The following is a 21,756-nucleotide window of genomic DNA, read 5'->3' as shown; positions in this document are numbered from 1 at the left end:
GAAGTAATAAAATAATAAAAATAAAACATAATAAAACAATTCTCACGACGTTTCGGCCACAACGCAAGCAGCCGTCCTCAGGTGAAAACCAGGTCCGTCGAGGCGACAGAGTCTGAATGAAACAGCACACGAGCTTGGAGCATATATATAAGCTGGGCGCATTGACAAAGGAATTTGCATATCAAAAGGAATTTAGCATATTTATGGGAAATGCAGGAATGTGATTAGTCCTGCATATGCATGTGCATTATGCAGGATTAACAGCATCAAAGGGAGCTGCAGTTACTGCTGCTGCTGAAATTACTGCTGCTGCTGCAGTTTCTGCTGCTGCTGCAGTTGCTGCTGCTGCTGCAGTTGCAGCAGCAGCAGAAACTGCAGCAGCAGCAGTAATTTCAGCAGCAGCAGTAACTGCAGCTCCCTTTGATGCTGTTAATCCTGCATAATGCACATGCATATGCAGGACTAATCACATTCCTGCATTTCCCATAAATATGCTAAATTCCTTTTGATATGCAAATTCCTTTGTCAATGCGCCCAGCTTATATATATGCTCCAAGCTCGTGTGCTGTTTCATTCAGACTCTGTCGCCTCGACGGACCTGGTTTTCACCTGAGGACGGCTGCTTGCGTTGTGGCCGAAACGTCGTGAGAATTGTTTTATTATGTTTTATTTTTATTATTTTATTACTTCCCTCCTACGTGACTTTACCGAAAGAACCAAGAAGATGAATCCCTGCAGTCACGAAAGCTTTAAATCGAAATTTATGTCTGCATTAACCACAATGCTTGTGGTCAGAATGCAAACAAAAAACACTGATAATATATGCATTGTCCTTGAAACTGATTGGTCCACACCAGAGACAGCTTTTTTTTGAGCCTCGTCTCAAACGGTGTTAGACCAGAGGACGCTAAAAGGCATACTTTGCGCTCCTATCGTGTTTTTGTACTATTTGTTGTAACGTTCTGACCCCGTGTCCCGACTGGACATCTGTGAAAAGAGCTTTATAGCTCATCGGATTCCTCTAGGATACATAAATATTCTGATTCTGATGTGTTCCTCTAATCTCATTGAAAATAAGAACAGAAGACTTATATATTCTTGGTTCTTTCGGTAAAGTCACGAAAGAACCAAGAATATGAATCCCTGCAGTCATGAAAGCTTTAAATCAAAACATAAGACTTGTTTTGTATTTCAGGCTAGCTGTTTGTTATGGTCAAAGGCTCTTCTTGGGAACAGAGAGAGTGGACATGTTGATCGAGCTATAGTTGGGGGTTGCACTTTACAGACATTAGTGTAAAGTGTGACCTTCAGTGATATGTCAATGTATCTGCCCTCTCTCTATCGAGGAAGAAGAGCCATTGTCTAAAATGTTCGACCATTACATAAATCTCCAATTAATATTAAGTTTTAATTGTGAACATAGCGAGTACTTATCATTTTTCTTATTTGTACTTGTGCATCGCTGCCAACACATTTCCTTTCCGCCTTGTTTGATTCAATGAGTTGTCGCACCACAAGCAAAGTAAAATCTAGATAACTTCCTCATTTCTTTTTTTTTCCCAAAAATACATTCGAAGGCAGCAAAGTGTCAACATTCATATGCAGCTCAACGGGGGGATATAAATGGCAGGCAATTTATATATACCACAATTTATTTTACTGAAGCATTTTCGATACATATGTGACGAATATTTGTTTAATCCTGATTTGCTCACGAATATCAAGCTGCTGCTGCTGCTGCCGGATGAACTTTGCTATACGTGTGAAAATAAACGAAACAAAACGTATCATTTTCTGTCGCCATCAACCGTTAGCGCGACGCGCGTGTCCACAAGGGCACGAGATGGGGCGACACTAAGGGCAAGAGGGAACTGAGAGCGTGCCAGGGCCCTCACCAGGGTAGACGCTGAGTCCGTTGTTGACCTCCACACTGAGGACGAGCGGCTTGGCTGTGATGCTGAAGATCTGACGAGCAGCAAAGTTCACTCCATCCGTGACCTGGAAGTTGAATCCTCCAGAGGTCGCTCCTAATGGCAGAGGTGAGGATATGAAATCAAATAAAAAAACGATGTAAGCTTTAATTAAAGCACGTGGGTACAGTACATATAACATAGCCAGCTGGAGTGGCCAGCTGGAATAAGGCATATGTTTATCTAAGTATAGCCGAAGCTCAGCTCAACCACATTGGCAATAGCATCTCTTTGTAGCACAAGACTCCTCTGTGACAGAATCCCTGTCAGAATCCCATTCAATTCAATGCAGATTTTAACGTAGCAATCACCTGGAGAGGAATCGCAACTCCTGTGGGAATCATCCAGGCTGGATTCATATGAATCGAACGCGAATTTCTGCAGGAATCACATCATAATAGTATTATTACAAAGGGCAAACAGGCCCGCACTGGCAATAGGGAAGCAGTCCATCGAGCAAATGGCTGGAGGTTCAGTCCATTCTGAGGGCCAGTGGACCAGACTGTGTGGGAAAATTGCAAATGTGATCAGACTAATAAAAAACATAAAAAATTAAAATATTGTATTACCTCTAATGTGTATGCCTCATTGCTTATTTTACACTCTCAGTTCACATGAAGTCCCCGTATAGTCAGCAGCCGCAAAACATCTTCCTCACCAGCCCCCCCATATGTATTTTTGGACCCAGTCCCAAATGGGCGAACGAGATCCCACGACAATTCGGGCCCAGGTGTGTTTCCAAATTTGCCTTGGGAGCGATTTATAGTCAATAATGCCGCCACTGCGAGCGAGCGACGCAGAGTTCCGTGACGCGGAGGCCTCACCGCGGTGCGCGAAGACGAGCGAGCCCGAGTCGACGTCCGCCTGCGTGAAGTTGAGCACCGGCTGGTTCGGCCGCTCTCGCAGGGCAACCAGGCCGTTGCTGGGAGGGGAGATGGAGTACGCCAACTCTTCCGGGGTGGTGTCTTTGTCCTCCGCCCTCAGGTCGGCTGACGTGATCTCCGTCACGGAGCCTACCCACACCTGCCAACGCATTTGGATGCGCTTATGTTTTTACTTTTACTTTACGCACTCACGAATACCTCCGGTTAGTTCGCCATTGTCCAAGCGCTGGAAAAACCAGAACAAATTTCCACAAAAAGAGAAGGGACTGCCCTGAAATTGCTTGCTACATGCTGCCACCGTTGGTGGAAGGACTTCCATTGGAGGGAGCTCTAGTGACCCCTGTGTTGAGAGTGTTCCGGCTTAACCTTACACGCTGGCCAGACGTCTTGGAGAAAGTAGGAGTACCCACACTTTACCCCACCACACGTAACCTGCCGATCGACTCACTTTGGTGCACCCATTTACACTGCTGGGTAGCAGGCGGGAGGAATGAAGAAACTTGCACCGCTGTTTCAAATGCCATGCCAGGTGATTGACCCGGTGACCTCTGTGGTGAGCAAGTCTGGTGTGCTAGCCAAACCGCTAAAAAATCCAAGCTCTATAGAAAGTAAACCGATTCGTACAGAAAGAACACGAGACAATGTTTATTCAGCCACAGCTGGCAGACGACTCTTTTTGGGGCATGCCACCATCTCTCTCTCTCTGCAGCTGGGGGCTCGGTAAGCAGAACCCGAGGTGTTTCGATGGTAGAATCGCCTGACAATTTGACGCTTAGTTTTTTACTTAAGTGTGATGCATTACGTTTGCACGACATTCATTAACCATTCAATTAATTTGACCCGTTAATTGATGCTAAATTGACCCATAAAACGAAACCAAAATACTCGATGACTCATCCTCCTCTCATCTGCTCAATCAAAGGACACGAATGAAATCCTCACAGCACTAACAGGTATCCACAGCTCTCGGGAACATCCCGCACAATGTAGCCGCGTAAAGCACCAGCGAGTGGCACGGCAGCAAGTAGCATGCGGCTACGCCACCGCGAACTCACGTAGCTGGCCAGCTCCCCCGCGAGGCTCCGCGCGACGACGCCTCCTCACCTTCAGGACCTGGTTGGCGGTGACGACGGGAGGCTCGTCGTTGACGGCGGAAATGGCGACCGGCACGACCGTCGGCTTGCTGCGCTTGTGCAGTTCGTCATCGACGGCCACCAGCGTGAAGTTGTCATCGCGGGTCTCGCTGCCGTCGTGCACGTAGTACACCAGCTCTCGCTCCACCTGCGCAGACGCAGCGGCCGCGGGGGGGGGGGGGGTGGAGGGGGGTGGGGTGGCCGTGGTCATCATCGCAGAGGCCGACGGTGCTGACAACCGTTCCCGATACAAACTAGGGGAGCGGCGATGGAGCGGTGGTTAGCGCACCGCGCCGTTGTGAAGTTACTATTGACTATTTTTTTTATTTACCAGCTATGTGGCTCTATTTTTCAGAAGCGACCTGGCCACGAATGATAGCTCAACGAAGTGGCTTATCATCACGTGCATAATTATATCAGCCAAATACTTCTCCTGCATACCAGGTGAGGTGGTTAACATCTCCCAGCTACCGAGGCGCCCAATCGTCCGAGAGCTTTCCGCCTCGACGACCTCGGCCTCATCACGGCGAGAGGTTCGACGCCGAGGAACGGCCCCCGCACCTGCCGACTGGTGAAGGCGGCGAGGGCCACTCCAGGTTGGTCGACGCCCTCCACGCGCCCGTGCTTGGGCGGCTCGGACACCCGGAACTCGAGTTGACGCCTCGCAAAGTGGGGGCTGTCGGCGGTGACGAGCAAGGCCGCGGAGCCGCCCTCGCGCACCGCCAGCACGCCGCCGCCCGGCAGCCGCAGGGGGATGAGACGCGGCAGGACGTCGACGGCCACCAGCAGTGCCGGCAGTGGCGCCGACACGCCGTTGCCCACGTCCAGGGAGAAGCTGTCGTTAAGCTGCGGGGCCGTTAAAGAGGTCGGTAGGTAGGTGGGTAGGGCGGGGAGGGGAGGGGGAAAAAACACGAATTTTTGAAAATATATCGCCAATGTCTTTAATGTTGATCATTCTGTTGCCGGACGGTTGTTTGCGGTTTTATAAACCCCGGTATAAAACTATTTTTTACCACGTAAGGCCCACCGAGCTATATAGCTATTTTGTCAGAAGCGACCTGGTCACAAATGATAGCTCAACAAAGTGGCTTATCACGTGGAAATTTATAGCAGCCAAATACTCTACACACGTTTCTAAATATTCTTGGTTCTTTCGGTAAAGTCACGTAAAAGAGAAATAATAAAATAATACAAATATAAAACAATAAAAAATTCTCACGACGTTTCGACTGCAACACAAGCAATCATCAGGTGTGAAATCCAAAGCAAGAACCTGATGATGATTGCTTGTGTTGCAGTCGAAACGTCATGAGATTTTTTTTATTGTTTTATATTATTATTTTATTATTTCCCTTATACGTGACTTTACCGAAAGAACCAAGAATATGAATCCCTGCAGTCACGAAAGCTTTAAATCAAAACGTTTCTAAATGTCGAGGGAAAAACCGGAGGACCCGGAGAAAAATCCATGCAACCATGGGGAGACACGCAAACTCCAAATATACAGAAGGCGTCAGGTTCGGGATCGAACCCACGACCTCCTGTATACCAGGTGAGGTAGTTAACATCTCGCCACCGTGACGCTACCGATTGATAGTGGCTAATGAAACACGTGGTTAATGTGTTTAACTTCGGAGAATGACCGTAGCATTACTACGTGTGCGGTCGCGAGGTTGCCCAGCTCCCTGGGCAAGAGGAGATTGAGGAGAGTCCAAGGCTGGCTGCCTGTGACGCCACTAGAGGGTGCTATAGCGGTGATCCCCGACCGACTGGGTTGTGACTTTCAATTATTTTCATTGAAGGACGTTACAGTAACGCGTCGGACTCTCCTGCCATGGGAATGGTGACTGTCGAACGACAGTAAAACTGATATTTTAATTCCCAGAGCTGGAATTTTGTCAAATGAAGTGAAAAGCCACCGGTTCCTGATGGTGAAATTATGGCATACGGTATGGGGAAGCCTCATAAAATATGACACTCGAGGGCACCCCATTTTGTGGACACGTAACACTCACACGCCGCTCACTTGAAATTCACCACTCACCAGTCATCAACCCAGCTGACCCTCACCACTCACCCGATACCAGTCACCAATCACTGGATGCTTGACATCGGAATATTAAATATATCGGCTGTATATCACAACGCTCGTACACGTACCATGGAGTGATTGATCCAACCTAGAAATGTTGCCATGTATTTCTGCTCGCGCGAGACCACGAGAAAGCCATCGAATGCCAAAGTCAGGAAAGCTAAAATCTGCGAACCTCGTGGTTTGGTGGGAGTCAAGACTTACTGCAGGTGGAAATGCCGCCTTGCCCTCGAAATGGAAAACGTCACTCAAAATGGTGCGAGCGAGCGCCTACCTGTCCAGGCGAGGTGTGGACGTACTGCACGCGGTTCAAGTTGACGTCCAGCTGCGTGAAAGCCTCCAGTTGCTGCGCTAGCGAGCCCTCGTACTGCTCCTCCTCCCCGTGCGCCACCAGACAACGCAGGAAGCCGTGCCGGGGCGGCTCCCTCACCGTGAACACCAACTCGGCCGGCGGGCTCACTTCGTGCATGACCTGTCGCACCGCGGGAACGCAGCGACAACAGACGCGTGTAACTCGCGCTGACCAAGCGTGGAAGGGAAAGGTAAGGGGGCGCGGCCCTCAGATGTCTCTCCTCAAGCCACCGCTGGCAGGAGGGCCTCCACTAGAGGGAGAAATTTTGGCAACTCTTCCACGCTGGCCCACAATCTATCTCACCACATGCGAGCTGCTGGCCGACTGTGGTGTACCCGTTTATACTGCTGGGAGGAGAGGGGGTGGGGGTTGGATTTAGTGGGCAATTTTCCTAATTTGGCACATGGCTGACTCTCTTTCCACCCTGTGAAGCAGACAGCGTGGTATTTATGGTTCATAAAACCACAAAATTGACCAGGACGGCTGCTGGCATCGATCTGTGAATCTCTGCAACAAGTGGAAAACGCGCTACCGCTTCGTCATCAGCCCTCGATGAATATCACACACACTTTCTCATCTCTGCGCCCTGCACCGACGCTCGTGCTGAACTTTGCACGAGTATCGCTGCAGCAATCGCCACCGCCGCCGCACCTGAAGGCTGGCGCTGCCGATGGACACGGGCTCCTCCTCTCCCACGACGAGGCTCGCGTTGCGCACGACGGCAGGTGGCTTCTCGTGGCTCTCCAGGAATATGCGAACGGACAGGGAGCCCTCCACCCGCATCTCCGCTCCCTCGCCGTGCCCTCGCAGCTCCACGACGAATCGAAAGCGATCGTGCAGCCCGCCGCGGCTGCCGTCGTGCCGGTACGTAGCTCGACCCGTCCGCAGGTCGTGCCGCGTGAACGACTCGGCCGGGTGGCCGTCCAGCAGCAGCCGCCCGTGCCTCGGCGACTCGGTCACCCGAAACACGACGTCGCCGTCGTCACGCACGTCCACGTTGGTGTCGACGCTCAGGTTCGCCGCGGCGATGGCCCGCGAGTGTCCCCTGCGCACGAGCAGGCCCGTGCCGTTGTTGACCCGGACGTATGGCTCGCTCGCCGCGACCTCCAACAGCGCGGTCACCTGGTGCTTCCCGTCCGACACCCACAGGACAAAGCGACCCTGGTCCATGCCCCGGTGCGCGAAGAGCACCCGGCGCTCCGCTAGATCTCCCTGGCGGAACTGGTAGAGCTTCTTGCCGGGGTCGTCCGCCGCCACCAGCTCGCCGTTGGGGATGCCGCGCCTCGTGTACACGAGCGCGGCGTCGTCCGAGTCGACGTCGGCGTCGTGGTAAGCCAGGTCGGAGAGGGTGAGCAGCTTGTGGCCGTTCCGTACCACCCGGAGCACGCGGTCCACCGTGCGGGCGGGCTTCTCGTCGTTCCGAAGCTGCACCGTGACGTTGAAGGCTGTCGTTGAACGCTGATGAGAAATTCAGGTCCGTGGGAGTGGCGGAGAAAGTGAACCGGTCTTCGGCGGTCTCGGAATCGTCATGAATGTACATGAGCCGTTTGTTCACTATGTCCTCGTTTGTGAAGGTTGTTACGTTGTCGTTGCTATCTGCAGAGTCGGAGAGGTTGATTTTCTTGAGTTTTCCATGCCTTGGGCTTTGTTTAATCTCGGTAGCGAAAGTTTTGTGTGTTTAGGGTTTCCAAAAACAGATCGTTCTTCGTAATCAGTTTTCCCTCGCCTTCTACGATGCTAAGCCCATTGTTAGTAACCTCAATTGCCTCGGAATCGGCTTTTATCGTGAAACAAAAACTGTGCAATTTGGACTTGAGACGCTGGGCCACAACGTGAAACCATACGGTGTCTTCCATGTCGAATTTGGCTCTTTCCTTCAGCAAGTAGGAAACGCTTCCATTCCTCACGTCGCGCTGCGTAAACGACGCGTTGGCCGTCAACTTCACGTCTCCCAGGTACAAATGACCTTTAGCGGGCAGGGTAATGATGTTGTACTTAATGTCTGCGTCGCTCACTTTGGCCCCCTCCACTCGCGTCTGCAGGTTCTTCTGCGTCAAGTGCGCTCGCTCGACCTTGTCAAGCTCCAAGGACCTGTTGTTCACGACCTTGAGCTTCGCCGGACTGACACGGATCACGAATTCCTGCGGCTCCTCCAAAACCTTTCCGAAAACGGACACCTTGAATCGGAAGCGATCGGTGACGCCGGCGGCGATGTTGGCGCCATCGCTGAGGGCGTAGCTCACGTGCTTCCTCTCCATCGCGCGCTGCGTGAACGACTCGGCCCTCCTCCACCTCCCGTTGGATTCGTACAGCCGCTGGATTTCCCCGTGCTTGGGCAGCTCCGTGACGCTGTACTGTATCTCCACGTCCTGGTCCGCTGCGTTGGTGCGCACCGAGAGGTTTGCGGTGAGAATCAGCGCTGATCCTTCCAGCGCCGACACGGATATCCCGGTGTTGTTCTCCACGCCAAACTCACCGGGGATAGCGAGGAGCCGGAGCACCACGGTGTTGCTCACCTTTTCCCCGTCGCTCACGCGCAAAGCGATCCGCGAGTTCCTGATCAAGCCGTGGTGCACAAAGTACACGTCCCCCGCCCGCATGTCCGCGTATGAAAAGTACGTGATGACCTTGCCCGGTTCCCGTGTGCTCTCCAGGTGACCGGCTCCCGCGTTCAAGTTGCCCAGGACGGAGATCTTCAGCTCGGCGGCGTCTGTGTCCGCGTCGATGGCTTGCAGTACGTCCGGGGTGAGCTTTTTCCTACTCTGTTCCACAAGCGTGAACAGGTTCCCGGTTGGAAGCACCAACTCCGGAGGATCGTTTACCGGCAACACGGTTATGTTAAAGACGTACCGCTCCTTCAGTCCATTGAGGAGGACATCGGGCATTTTATTCCTCTTGCCGGTCACGTAGAGCTCGAAGGTGAACGTGTCACCCGGGGCCTCGGAGCCGTCGTGCACGTACACCACCCGCTCCTGAGACACGTCGAGGAGGTTGAACACCACGTGCCCTGCGCTCGGTGCATCTGACTCCGGCACGGCACCGCCGACCTTAATTTTGCCGTGCCAAGGCCCGCTCAAAACTCTGAAGAACAACTGCGATGGTCGATTTCCCAGTGCCTGGAGGTTCACGTTCGTTCTGATATTTTTGTAATTCAAGTTTGCTTTCCCCCCTTCCGGCAACTCCAGCTCGTGCAGGAGCAGAAGAGGAGGCTCCGTGGGCTTAATGGTGGTGGAGGTAGCGGCAGCCGTGGTGGCAACAGTGGTCGTTGGCGCCTTTGTCGGCGGTGCAGTCGGCTTCGTGGTGCCCTTAACTCTCCGCGGTTTGGCTGTCGGCGTGATGGGCGCCTTGAGTTTGGCGGTCGGGGCGACTGTCGCCACGTCATCCCGACAGCCCACGGCGATGTCCTTGGACACCAGCACGTCCTGCAGGTTCCGCTGCTCCCCGTCCACCCTCAGGTCGCGTAAGCAGCCGCGCAGTGACCCGCCCGTTCCTCGGCTGCTGCCGCCCCTCAGCGAGGCCAGGCCGTTCCTCCGCGCCTCGGCTCTCGTGCTGGAGTCCACGCCGCCGACGAACAGGGGCTCGCCGCTGCGCCGCAGCTCCAGGAACTTGCGGGTGTCAACCACTACGAAGCTCTCTGTCACGGTATTGTTATCCACCCTCAACGTGACGTGCCGGGCGGTGAAAGCGAAATGGACGTGGTGCCAGCGGCTGTCGTTCACCATGGTCTTGGGACTTATGACCACGGTTCTTTCGCCGACGTTGAGGAGTGACCACAAGCGGCCCTCGCGTATTTCGAGCGCTGCAAACGGAGGATTTTTGCCCGCCCGGAAGTGGTAGAGCAAGATGCCGCTCTTGACACCCACGCGCACCTGGAACTCAAAGACCGCCTTGCCGCTGTCCCCCCAGACAGGTGGGAACGCCAAGTATGACCACGGGCTGAAGAAGCTGACGGCATCATCGGGGTTGGCCTCGAACTCAGGGCTGCAGCCTGCCGAGACCTCGTGCACCGTCTTGTGACCGGCGTACGACCGCAGGGACGCCAGAATGTCGTGCCCATTGAAGACCACTTCCTCCACGCAGCCCCTGAAGGACTGCACGCCTCCGCGGCCGGTGAGGTAGGGCCGCTCCAGGCTGCCGATCCCGCCAAGCAGAAGGCCGTGCTGGATGTTCAGCTCCTGCAGCTGACCTGGGAGGCGCGCTGAGCTGGGTGCGCGGCCGTCCACCGTCATGGTAACCGCCTCCCCCTTGCGCTGAACTCTCACGCGGTGCCACTCCAGGTCATTCATGCGCACGCCAGGCTCGGTCCGTAGCACGCCCTCTCCGGAGCCCAGCTCCATTCGCAGCTGCATCCGTGCAAAACATACGAGGAAATGGGGAAAAAAACATTAAACGTAGATTGCAACAAAAAAAAAAACGTTAAGAGCATCAGTGTAGTAATTTGATCAAAGATTTTATGGCAGTTCAACGATCCAATCCCTAATACTGCAGAGGTGTGTGTTTTCGTTGCTGTTTCAAATTAACAATATCTACAATACTGTAATTTTACTTTACAGTAATGCAGTTTGTCACCGTTGTATCCCAGACCCCCTGGACTTGGCATACGCCTTTGAAAAGTGGACAGCGAACATGTGTCCCTGCCAATAAGTGTGCATAGGTTATTTTTAACTCACTGTCTAAAAATACAGTTGCAGATCAGCGGGAGTTCGCCGCAAAGGTTCAACAATGTCAATGTTATGGAGGCCTATTTTTCACCGACTCTCCTTCGACTGTGGATTGCTATTCCATCGATTAAAGATGTTAATTTCTGCGAGTGTAAGGATGGAACGCCTTTGCCACTAAACACCACTGTAGATTCACCTTCACATGTTAATGTTGGTAATTGGATTGTTAGCGCACTATCCTATGAATCTAGCGAGCTAAGTTCGAGTCTAGGCCATGGCTAACATCAATGGTGATATTTTAAGCAGTCTTGTGCAACCGCATCACCTGTCCACGTTGATCAGCGTGGTAAAGTACGGTCAAACACTCTCTATGACAAATACGGTACGGGAAGGCCTTTGCAAATATCTAAACATTCTTATTTTAAAGGACAATTAATCTTCATTAAGCATGTTATTCTCCCTCAAAGAGAAACTGTGAATACAGAGATGAAAGACAACCCATTTTCTGGGATCTGAACGATCTATTCGTGAGAGATCAGATGGTGGACAATGCAAAGCTGAATGCTTGAAATGCCGTTTTTGAATCGTATTTCAAGGTGTGTGTTTTAAAACAGTATGAAGAGAGTGATTGACGAACGATAAACAAAGCACTATCAGTTGTTAAAACAAGTGGTTTAAGGCGTGCAGTGATCCCTCGATCGCTTACAAGGTTTCACCTGTCATCCGGTACTCACAGCTTTCCAGTGCATTAGGTCAGCCCAGATGTTTGTGCTAGATAAGTTCATCATATCGTGCTGTGCTGCAGAAACAAAGATGATCCCCTGCTGTGGGTGGGCTAACTCATTTGCTCACTACACATGTAATAAAGATTACTCCCCTAGATTTTGTAATTTAACGTGGCCGAAAATATTACGTACATTATAAAAGTCTGAAGCAAAAAGTACAAAATAACACTGGTCAACAAAAAATTTTGGCCTGGACTTTTGCAGCTGTTTTAGACTAATTTCAGGGTGGTGATTCCAAATCTGATCTCAGATTTGCTCTATCACATCTCATTTTTATGCTATCGGCATACCCCATTTTCATTGATTTTACCCGAAATTAACTCTGTCACTTATGATTGCAAGTTGTTGCGAGTCAGTGACTGCTTTAGTGTTAAAATATGGTGCTGTATTTTTAGGATAGTGTGTTTATAATATCATTTTATGTAGATATCCACATTTATTTAATATTTTTCTTCTGCAGTTTTTATTGAAAATGCAATATTTGATATCTCAAAAACCTGATGTGATAGACAAAAACTGATGCCAGATTTGGAATCAGCAGCACCCCAAAATTACCTTAAAATCGTTGGAATACCTTATGCCAGAAAAAGTGTGTTGACCAGTGTAATCCCAGCTTATTCTGAATGTTGCAAGAACAACAACAGCAACGTACAAATTTGTTTATTTTCCTGTGAAACAAAAGTACTCTCCCAGGCGCCCACCTGCAAGCGCCCGGCGCGTAGCTCCAGCAGGCAGTAGTCGCTGCTGCCTGCGGCCAGGAAGAGCAGCGCGTTCCGCTGGTGCGTACGGAAGCGCAGACTCAGCTCCGTTTGGTCAGACGCCTCGGTCAGCAGAAGCTCCACGTAGCTGTCTCCGAAGAACGAAGCTGCGTGCACGCAACGCACGGGAGTGGCTTGAACAACGCACGAGAGTGGCTTGAACAACGCACGAGAGTGGCTTGAACAACGCACGAGAGTGGCTTGAACAATGCACGAGAGTGGCTTGAACAATGCACGAGAGTGGCTTGAACAATGCACGAGAGTGGCTTGAACAATGCACGAGAGTGGCTTGAACAATGCACGAGAGTGGCTTGAACAACACACGAGAGTGTCTTGAACAATGCACGAGAGTGGCTTGAACAATGCACGAGAGTGGCTTGAACAATGCACGAGAGTGGCTTGAACAACACACGAGAGTGGCTTGAACAATGCACGAGAGTGGCTTGAACAACACACGAGAGTGGCTTGAACAATGCACGAGAGTGGCTTGAACAATGCACGAGAGTGGCTTGAACAACGCACGAGATGGGCTTGAACAACACACGAGAGTGGCTTGAACAACGCACGAGAGTGGCTTGAACAACGTATGAAAGTGGCTTGAACAACGCACGAGAGTGGCTTGAACAACGTATGAAAGTGGCTTGAACAACGCACGAGAGTGGCTTGAACAACGTATGAAAGTGGCTTGAACAACGTATGAAAGTGACTTGAACAACGCATGAAAGTGGCTTGAACAACGCACGAGAGTGGCTTGAACAACGTATGAAAGTGACTTGAACAACGCACGAGAGTGGCTTGAACAACACACGGGGGGGGGGGGGCACCCGGCTGTATGTATCCTTTTAGTAGCATTTTCAAAAGTTAAAGGCCAATAAGATTCACTATTTCATTCGTAAAGGGGGCATGTGTAATAATGAACAAAAATATGTAATGCATGACGCTAATATTATTCTGTAATGACATTATATATTTTTCTTCTAGAAATCTGATTGGAGAATAAAATAGTAACCGTCACAATGAATAATGACATTCATTACAACACATTTTTTCGCCATTTATGCGTATTGGGCTTTCTTCCAAATGTGAAAGGGGATATCTGGAACACACTGTATATTAATATAGTACATCTACTATATTCATGCACAGTATATTTATCTGCAGGCATCTGCTTATCATAACAAGATCCCTGGGTGATATGTCTCTCTGCAGCATACTTTAGCCCTTTTGTTGTTTTGCCAAAGTTTGAAGTGGAACTTTCACATGTAATCAGCAGTCCGTCACGGGACACCACGTCTCTTCTAGACAAACCCATCATTGTGTGCACACCAGCTGCTTCACACACGTCTCTCACACAGCTCTGGCACAGTGCATTAGCGAGGTCACAGTGGACATGCCAATTCAATTGAAGATGCTTTGTTAAAATAGATACACCTCGAAAGATAATTGCAGTGACATTTTACATTTTTTTTGTCAGATTGGAAAGCCTTACGGTAATCGCATTACACCGATACGTGTGAATGAGTACAGCACCCTTTATGCTCTTCTGAAAAGCTTCTGAAAATCAGTTTCTGCTCCGACACCTATTCGGCAATATATGGTTGAATACAACTGCAATGTAGCAGGCCAATGAGCGTTTCAACTGCGATTAGAAATGTCATTAATTCATGGGTTTACTTGCGGAATGACTCATTCGCCTACAAATTTAGCCACGGAGTTGTTGCAAGAACTATCACAGCCGAGGCTCTGGAGCAATCGGTTCTTACCCTGGGGTGCACAGGTGCGAGATGCCCTTTCTGGGGGTGCGAGACACGTGCAGATTTTTTTTTAGAAGGCAAATAATCGAAACAACAAATTAAGCACGTAAGTGCAACTACTTTGTTTCCACAAACCCTCTGTATTTATTCACATGATGCATGTTTTTAGCGATTGAGAACCAAAGTGGCGCAAGGCTGCAGTAAAGGTTAAGAACCACTGCTCCTGAGCAAAAACGGCTCGAGAGCGAAAGGTAAAACCGCCGATCTTGTGTTGCATGCCAGGAAGGCATGGGGTGTGTGTGAGAGTGTTTACAGGGTGGAAGGTGGAGAGATCTGTGGTTAACGCATTCCTCCCATTCACAGTTCACACCTGTGCCTCCGTGGGCCCCAGGAATGCTGCCGCTGTGGCTTTCCAAAGTTCCGTTTCCCCAAACATGAAGCGACAAAGCTGGACACAAAGGGAAGGTCACGCGATCCTCGTCCTTGACCCCCTCTCCCGATTTGCCGAACGAAATGGTGCTGCGTGAACATCTCGGCGAGCTTCAGGAAATGCATCGCGAATGAAGAAGGCGAGCGTCACAAACCGGTGTGGAGAGGTTCGGTGATAGGAATATATATCTTCGAAGACATATATCTTCGATTTTTGTTCGAGTGGGGTGTCATACTTGGCATGATATTTATCACCAGCTGCTGGGCACGGAGCCGGATGCATTCAAGGCAAAGTGGCCAGCGAATGAAGAGTATTCCGGTTTAACATAGAGTAGTATAAAAGTAGAAACTTTTTTTTGTTGAGCAAAGTTATAGAAACATATTTTTCAGTGTGTAAGAAAGCCAGAGGCCCTATCCTTGCAGATGAGGGCAGACACCGCACGGCAGCAGCTCGGCAAGGAACGCCTGATGCCAGACACGATGACACGCTTTGGAAAAGTCAAAAGAGATAAACACGGATTCTCCAACATGCTCACAACACAAGAGGTCCAGATATGAGTTCCATTGGCTAACATACTTACATCGAGAGCATGCTCGTTGGAGATTTTACTGATGGTCATTCACAATTGATAATAATGACTCCAGGTGATAAATAATCTCTTTATTGTTGACAGATTCAGGGGCAAGACAATTTGGAATCACAGGAAGTGGATCGCCCTTTTTTTTAGTTGGCAAGAATTGAGATAACTTCCAGATTGTTGGTGCAATATGTCTGCAGCATGAGAGCTCGAAGAGCCGATTCAGAACTGACGAATGTTCTGGAGTAAACATGTTAAGCACAACACCTGGTATGACGTTAGGAACCACAAACTCTGGAATGTGTTATACTGTACTCAGACAGTACAGCGAGGCTCAAGTTGCTTCGTGCGATGATTAGAATGAAACCACAGTTGGTAAGTTATAAATCTGGCCTTCATAACACGAGCGTAATGCAACGTAATCGGCAATTTTTTTTATCCTTTGCGTAAAAAAAAAATCACGGACCCAGACTCATCCATCATATTTTAGCGGAAATTATTTTTTGCAGAATTGTTGGAGACTGCTGTGGCAAAGGAGAAGAAGGGGTGAAAACCGACGGAAATCAAATGCCAGGTTTTGGCAAGTGCAGTTGATAAAGTGGAACCTTGTATGCTTGATGACACGTCTCCATTAGTGCTTTTTCATCTTTGCATTTGTTAATCCAGAAAAGCCTCACTGGCACTCGAGACTTGCATTCGAGAATACCTGCACATTCTCTGGGATAAAACTAAAAGTTCCGCACAGATGGATTCACAAACCCTTTGTTTCCATACTGCAAACATTGGTTGACATTGGGCCAATGTCGCACAAACGTTGACATGTTTACCATACACTGTACATGCCAGAACATAGTTTGTAGAAACTATAAAATGGAACGGACAATCTTCATTCCTCTTGGCAACCCTCAATTGGTCAGTTGTTTGAAATTCCACATCCACACTCAAGCTTTGCACAGATGGATTCAGGAACATGCTTGCCCTACCTCGTACGCTCTTTGTAACACATATCATGGTTTTAACTGACACCAAAGTATTGCAGGAGAAGAGAGTGCTGCTAAACTTAGCACGTGTCAGCTTCCTACTCGCTCAACCATCACCACCAATGTCAGATTAAGTTGCTAGAGAGCAGTGTGAATAATTAAAAAGAATATTAAATTGCTGGCATGCAACAACAACAACAGTCACGATATACAAGGCCCATATCTGAGTGTTTAGTTTTCGGTTTATCAGCCAGCAAAGATGACCTAAGCCTCTGACCGAATCACACGGAATGCACCCGGTCTTGTTAGAGCTCACAAATAGAAGCTGGATTTTGGCCTGGATAGTGCTTGGATGTGTGACCACCATGCACACACGGTTTGTGATAGGCTCCGACGAAGAATTCGTTGTGAGCAGTAGATCGGTGAAGGCAAATCCATTGCTGTTGCTATACTGCTACGCTCTCGTGTCTATATTGACAGGCTTCACTAACCCGCACTGACCAGCGTGGTGAAGTATGGTCGATAAACCCCCACACAAACCGCACGGCTTGGAGAGGCCCCTCATCCAGCAGTGGATTGACAAAAAGGGCATGTGTGTGTGTGTGTATGTGCACGTACAGAGGTGCCCAAAATGTCCTCAATTCTAACTCGACAACCAGACAAGTTGACTGCAACGTCTGTGAATGACCTCCATCTCTCGACAGGTTGGTTCTAAGGTTGCCACCCGTGTTGTTGGGCAAGATGCTCCACTCCGCGTTACTGGGAGCTTCTTCAAGAATTGAAAAGGCCGACATCGCGCCGACCAACACGAAAACACAATCCCGGCTGATATTCTGCAAAACCGCGACAATCTAGGGCAGTCGTTTGTCAGCAGAGGTGACCACAACACCAGAGACAAAGATTTCCTCCCCCCCCCCCCCATAGCCTCATCAGACTGTTGGGGCAAGTGCTGTTAGCGAGCACCTATTAAGGTCGACACACGAGGAGGTGGGTGGCCAGCACCACGCACGGCCGCCTTTGTCTCACTTGTCGGATGTATACACAACGCACCAGGTACTCATTTGAGGCTGAGTCGACCCAGGGGAGGCCCATGACCGGTCACTGATGTTGGCCGTGAGCGGGAACCGAACTCGGGCGGCTGGGTTCGTAGCGCAGTGCGCTAACCACTACACCACCGCTCCCCCCGACAGCACCACCACCATCAGCACCACCCAAACCACCAACACGATGCAGCAAATGTGACCACAACACCACCATCAGCATCACCCGAACCAACAACGCGAACCAGCAAATGTGACCACAACACCACCATCAGCACCACCCGAACCAACAACGCGAACCAGCAAATGTGACCACAACACCACCATCAGCATCACCCGAACCAACAACGCGAACCAGCAAATGTGACCACAACACCACCATCAGCATCACCCGAACCAACAACGCGAACCAGCAAATGTGACCACAACACCACCATCAGCACCACCCGAACCAACAACGCGAACCAGCAAATGTGACCACAACAACACCACCATCAGCACCTCCCGAAACACCAATGCGAACCAGCAAATGTGACCACAACACCACCACCACCAGCACCACCCGAACCAACAACGCGAACCAGCAAATGTGACCACAACAACACCACCATCAGCACCTCCCGAAACACCAATGCGAACCAGCAAATGTAACCAAACACCACCACCACCATCATCAGCACCACCCAAACCACCAACGCGAACCAGCAAATGTGACCACAACACCACCACCACCATCATCAGCACCACCCAAACCACCAACGCGAACCAGCAAATGTGACCACAACACCACCACCACATCATCACACCCGAACCAGCAAATGTGACCACACCACCACCACCATCAGCCCCACCCGAACCACCAACGCGAACCAGTAAATGTGACCACAACACCACCACCACCATCAGCACCACCCGAAACCACCAACGCGAACCAGCAAATGTGACCACAACACCACCACCACCATCAGCACCACCCGAAACCACCAACGCGGACCAGCAAATGTGACCACAACACCACCACCACCATCAGCACCACCCGAAACCAACAACGCGAACCAGCAAATGTGACCACAACACCACCACCACCATCAGCACCACCCGAACCAGCAAATGTGACCACAACACCACCACCATCAGCACCACCCGAACCACCAACGCGAACCAGCAAATGTGACCACAACACCACCATCACCCGAACCAACAATGCGAACCAGCAAATGTGACCACAACACCACCACCACCAGCTTCACCCCAACACTCACCGCCCAGCGCAGGGTCGCTCTGGCTCAGCGCGGTGACCACGGCGAGAGCGAGAAGAAGACCCCCCCGACTTCTGGCCGAGCGTTGTGAGCCCATGGCTGGCGTCTGGAGACGTGGGGCCGTGGGGGGGTATGGCCCTCTCCTCCTCCTGGCCGGGCGAGGCAGCCTCAGCCCCGGGCAGCTGGGGTCGCTTCTGATCCTCCTCCTGCGATTGCCAACTCCCTCGTTAGATACGAATCGTAAAGTCACCAAAAGAAACTGAAAAGAAAGGTCGCTAGATAGCCCATTCCTCTCTCAATCTCATCACCAGCGATAGCTAGCAGCTTGCTTGATCCACTGCTGGATAAAGGACTACCCAAGCCGTCAAAAGGACAGTACTTTTGACAACTGACCACGGGTTATCATCATCGCCACGACACACGCGCATCGCCAACACTGACGCGCTTTCCTTCAGCGCGTATCCAGCCGGTGTGTTCGCTCCCTGGCCTACATCATTGTGTTTGTTGCAGCTATAAGTTGTAGCCCGTCGCTTTAGAAGTTACGTCTGCCGCTAGAGATGTATTATAACCCGCAGCGCACACCAGCAATACAAAAGAAAAGAACACCAAGTCGCTGACGAATAAAAATGTGGCTCGAACCAACGTTGGAAGCCACCCAGGAATGCGGACGCGTGACGTTGAAATCCCAGCCGGGCTCGGGTGGAGGGATGCGGGGGGACACGCGGGGGGCTGCCCGGTGGAGTCCCGTGGGGGTCTTGGGGCAGAAGGCGCCCGTGGGTCAAGGGGTCACTGGTGGCTGCGCAAGGGGTCACCAAGAGGGAATAACAATACGAGCTAAATTTTGTTGTTGTTCGAATTGGGTAAAAGACGATTAACAATTCAGTATTTCGAGAGCCGCAATGTAGAAATACGAGACGGGAGGTGATTCTTCATACACAAGGTCACGAAGCAGCCCTGGCAGTGGCGACACGAGCGTGGGGCATGCAAGGAGGGTGCCTTGGCCCCCCTGATGGCCAAAGATACGAGTTGGGGCCCCCTTAAAATCCACTGTGAGTTGTTTTCAACAGCAGTGTAAAAGAACAACAACACTGAATTAAAACGCGGCTTAAAATGTTCTTCATGGTAATACTTTAATTTACATACTCTTTGGTTCTTTCGGTAAAGTCACGTAGTTAGAAATAAAATACAATTATTTTAAATACAATTATTTTCAATAAAATTATTTTAAATACAATTATTTTATTTAAAATAATTATATTTCTAACTACGTGACTTTACCGAAAGAACCAAAGAGTATGGATTCCTGCAGTCACGAAAGCTTAAAATCACTTTAATTTACGTTACACGTGTTATTTGAATTTATTTAGAGCGCTAACGTGTTGGCGATCATGCGAGACAAAATCAAATATTGCCGCACCAACAACCCCCTGAGCTGAGAGTGGAGCTGCTATGTCACTGGTGGGTAGGGTAGTGGTTCTTCACTGATTTTCAGACAGGGGGCCACTTTCACCGATAAGACATCGTCAGTGTGAGGGCTGCCACACATTTGAAACCGTTGGGGTTTGACAGCACGATGATGATGGGGGGTGTTTTCACATGTTGTGTATTGTCGGGGCCGCACTATGAAGAACACTCATAGCCCAACACCAATGGAGACTAGGCTCTAAGAAAAGCTGTCTCGGGTGTGGACCAATCAACTTCAAGGACAGTGCATATCATTATCAGAGTTGTTTCTTTTTGTTTACATTTTGACTGCTTGTGTTGTGGTTATTGCAAACATGATGCCTTGTATAAAGGTGTCAGTTTTTGTACCAGTTGAAAGGGTAAAAATCTATTACTACTCATAATAAAGGTTTTTGGGTTAGATCGCGTTATTATAAATGTGTTGCAACCTTCCACTACCCGACACGACCAATCAGTAAAAAATATGTCGCGTTAACAAAACGCCAGTTAGTTAGCTATACATCAAGATGAGAACGCCAGTTAGTTACTTCTTCAGCCCACCGGTGTGTTTGAAGAGTGAGTCCACAACATTTAGAATTTGAGCACGACGTTTCGCTGCTAATTACATCCAGCATATTCGGCCGATTTGCCAGAATAGTGAAGCCATCCACCTGCTTCCGATGGCCATGTTGGGTGGTGGAGGGTTGTGACACATTTATAATAACGCGATCTAACCCAAAAATTTTTATTATGAATGATACTGGTCGCGAAAGCCTACGTGTTAAAATGAAGAACACTGTCAGGTCGGGGATCATCCAGAAAGGGGAAGAATGAGGATAAGGGTAGCGACGAGACACGGACTCTTGAGTTATGCATGCAAGTTACTTTATAGACGAGCAAATATGTATCAAGAGTATATAATATTATTAGATGCTGGTATTGCATGCGGAGCTCTATAAGTAACCTCTGTTGCCCCTATGGTTTGGAATTCTCTTCTAACAGTCGTGCGTATGATGTAGATTCCCTGCCCTTGTTTAAATCCGGGCTCAAATCCACGACTGCCTGCCTGCCTCTATGTGTACAGAGGTTATACTTAGATCGTGTTTTCAAATTGTGTTGTACTGCACGAGACGTGTTGTCAACCGCCTGCCCCACAATGGGGTTCTTGAGTAAGCAGCCGACGTTTTGGGCAATGGCCCTATCTCAAAAGCCATTGCCCGGAACGTCGTCTATAGTAATTATTTTTTTCTCTAAAGGCGGTATTCTTGACAAAAGTCTTCAGTTAGTGCTATTTGTGTTTGTTTACCGCTGACAACGCATTTTCATCAACTAATTTTCCATATTTCTGTTGCTTTTGTTTGTCGCTGCTGCTGATGTTGATGACCTTCACTCTGAGCAGTGCCGGATTAAGCTAGTGCGGGGCCTGTAGCATATGTTATAAAGGGGCTCTAAATAAAAAACACGTAAATATTAAAACACATATGTTTTACTTGCACAGTAAAGTAATTGTATTTTTTCATTTGCTATACAGCCAGATAAAACTACAAATCGCTAACTTTTAACACCCAGTCGTTCCTAAAAAAAAGTTCAAGGTAGTGTAGTACTATGGTAATAGAGCAAGTGCAGAATCACTGAACC

At 49.6% G+C, this 21,756-nt stretch overlaps 1 protein-coding gene across 1 annotated transcript in view; it reads right to left on the bottom strand.

Annotated features, from left to right (window-relative positions):
• LOC133343886 (chondroitin sulfate proteoglycan 4-like) overlaps positions 1-19,324 on the bottom strand; it is a 36,057-nt gene extending 16,733 nt beyond the window's left edge. Inside the window, 10 exon segments of the mRNA XM_061553856.1 lie at positions 1,896-2,027; positions 2,795-2,993; positions 3,959-4,135; positions 4,549-4,833; positions 6,354-6,551; positions 7,083-7,877; positions 7,879-8,088; positions 8,090-10,774; positions 12,579-12,742; positions 18,679-19,324. Coding sequence (XP_061409840.1) covers positions 1,896-2,027; positions 2,795-2,993; positions 3,959-4,135; positions 4,549-4,833; positions 6,354-6,551; positions 7,083-7,877; positions 7,879-8,088; positions 8,090-10,774; positions 12,579-12,742; positions 18,679-18,772 — 4,939 coding nt within the window. The 5' untranslated portion in view covers positions 18,773-19,324.
• Positions 19,325-21,756: the final 2,432 nt, after the last annotated feature.

Source organism: Lethenteron reissneri, chromosome 18, assembly GCF_015708825.2.
Source record: "Lethenteron reissneri isolate LAM-NWPU_2019-01 chromosome 18, ASM1570882v1, whole genome shotgun sequence".
In the NCBI taxonomy this organism is placed as follows: domain Eukaryota; kingdom Metazoa; phylum Chordata; class Hyperoartia; order Petromyzontiformes; family Petromyzontidae; genus Lethenteron; species Lethenteron reissneri.
This window is presented reverse-complemented; position numbering and strand designations above follow the sequence as displayed.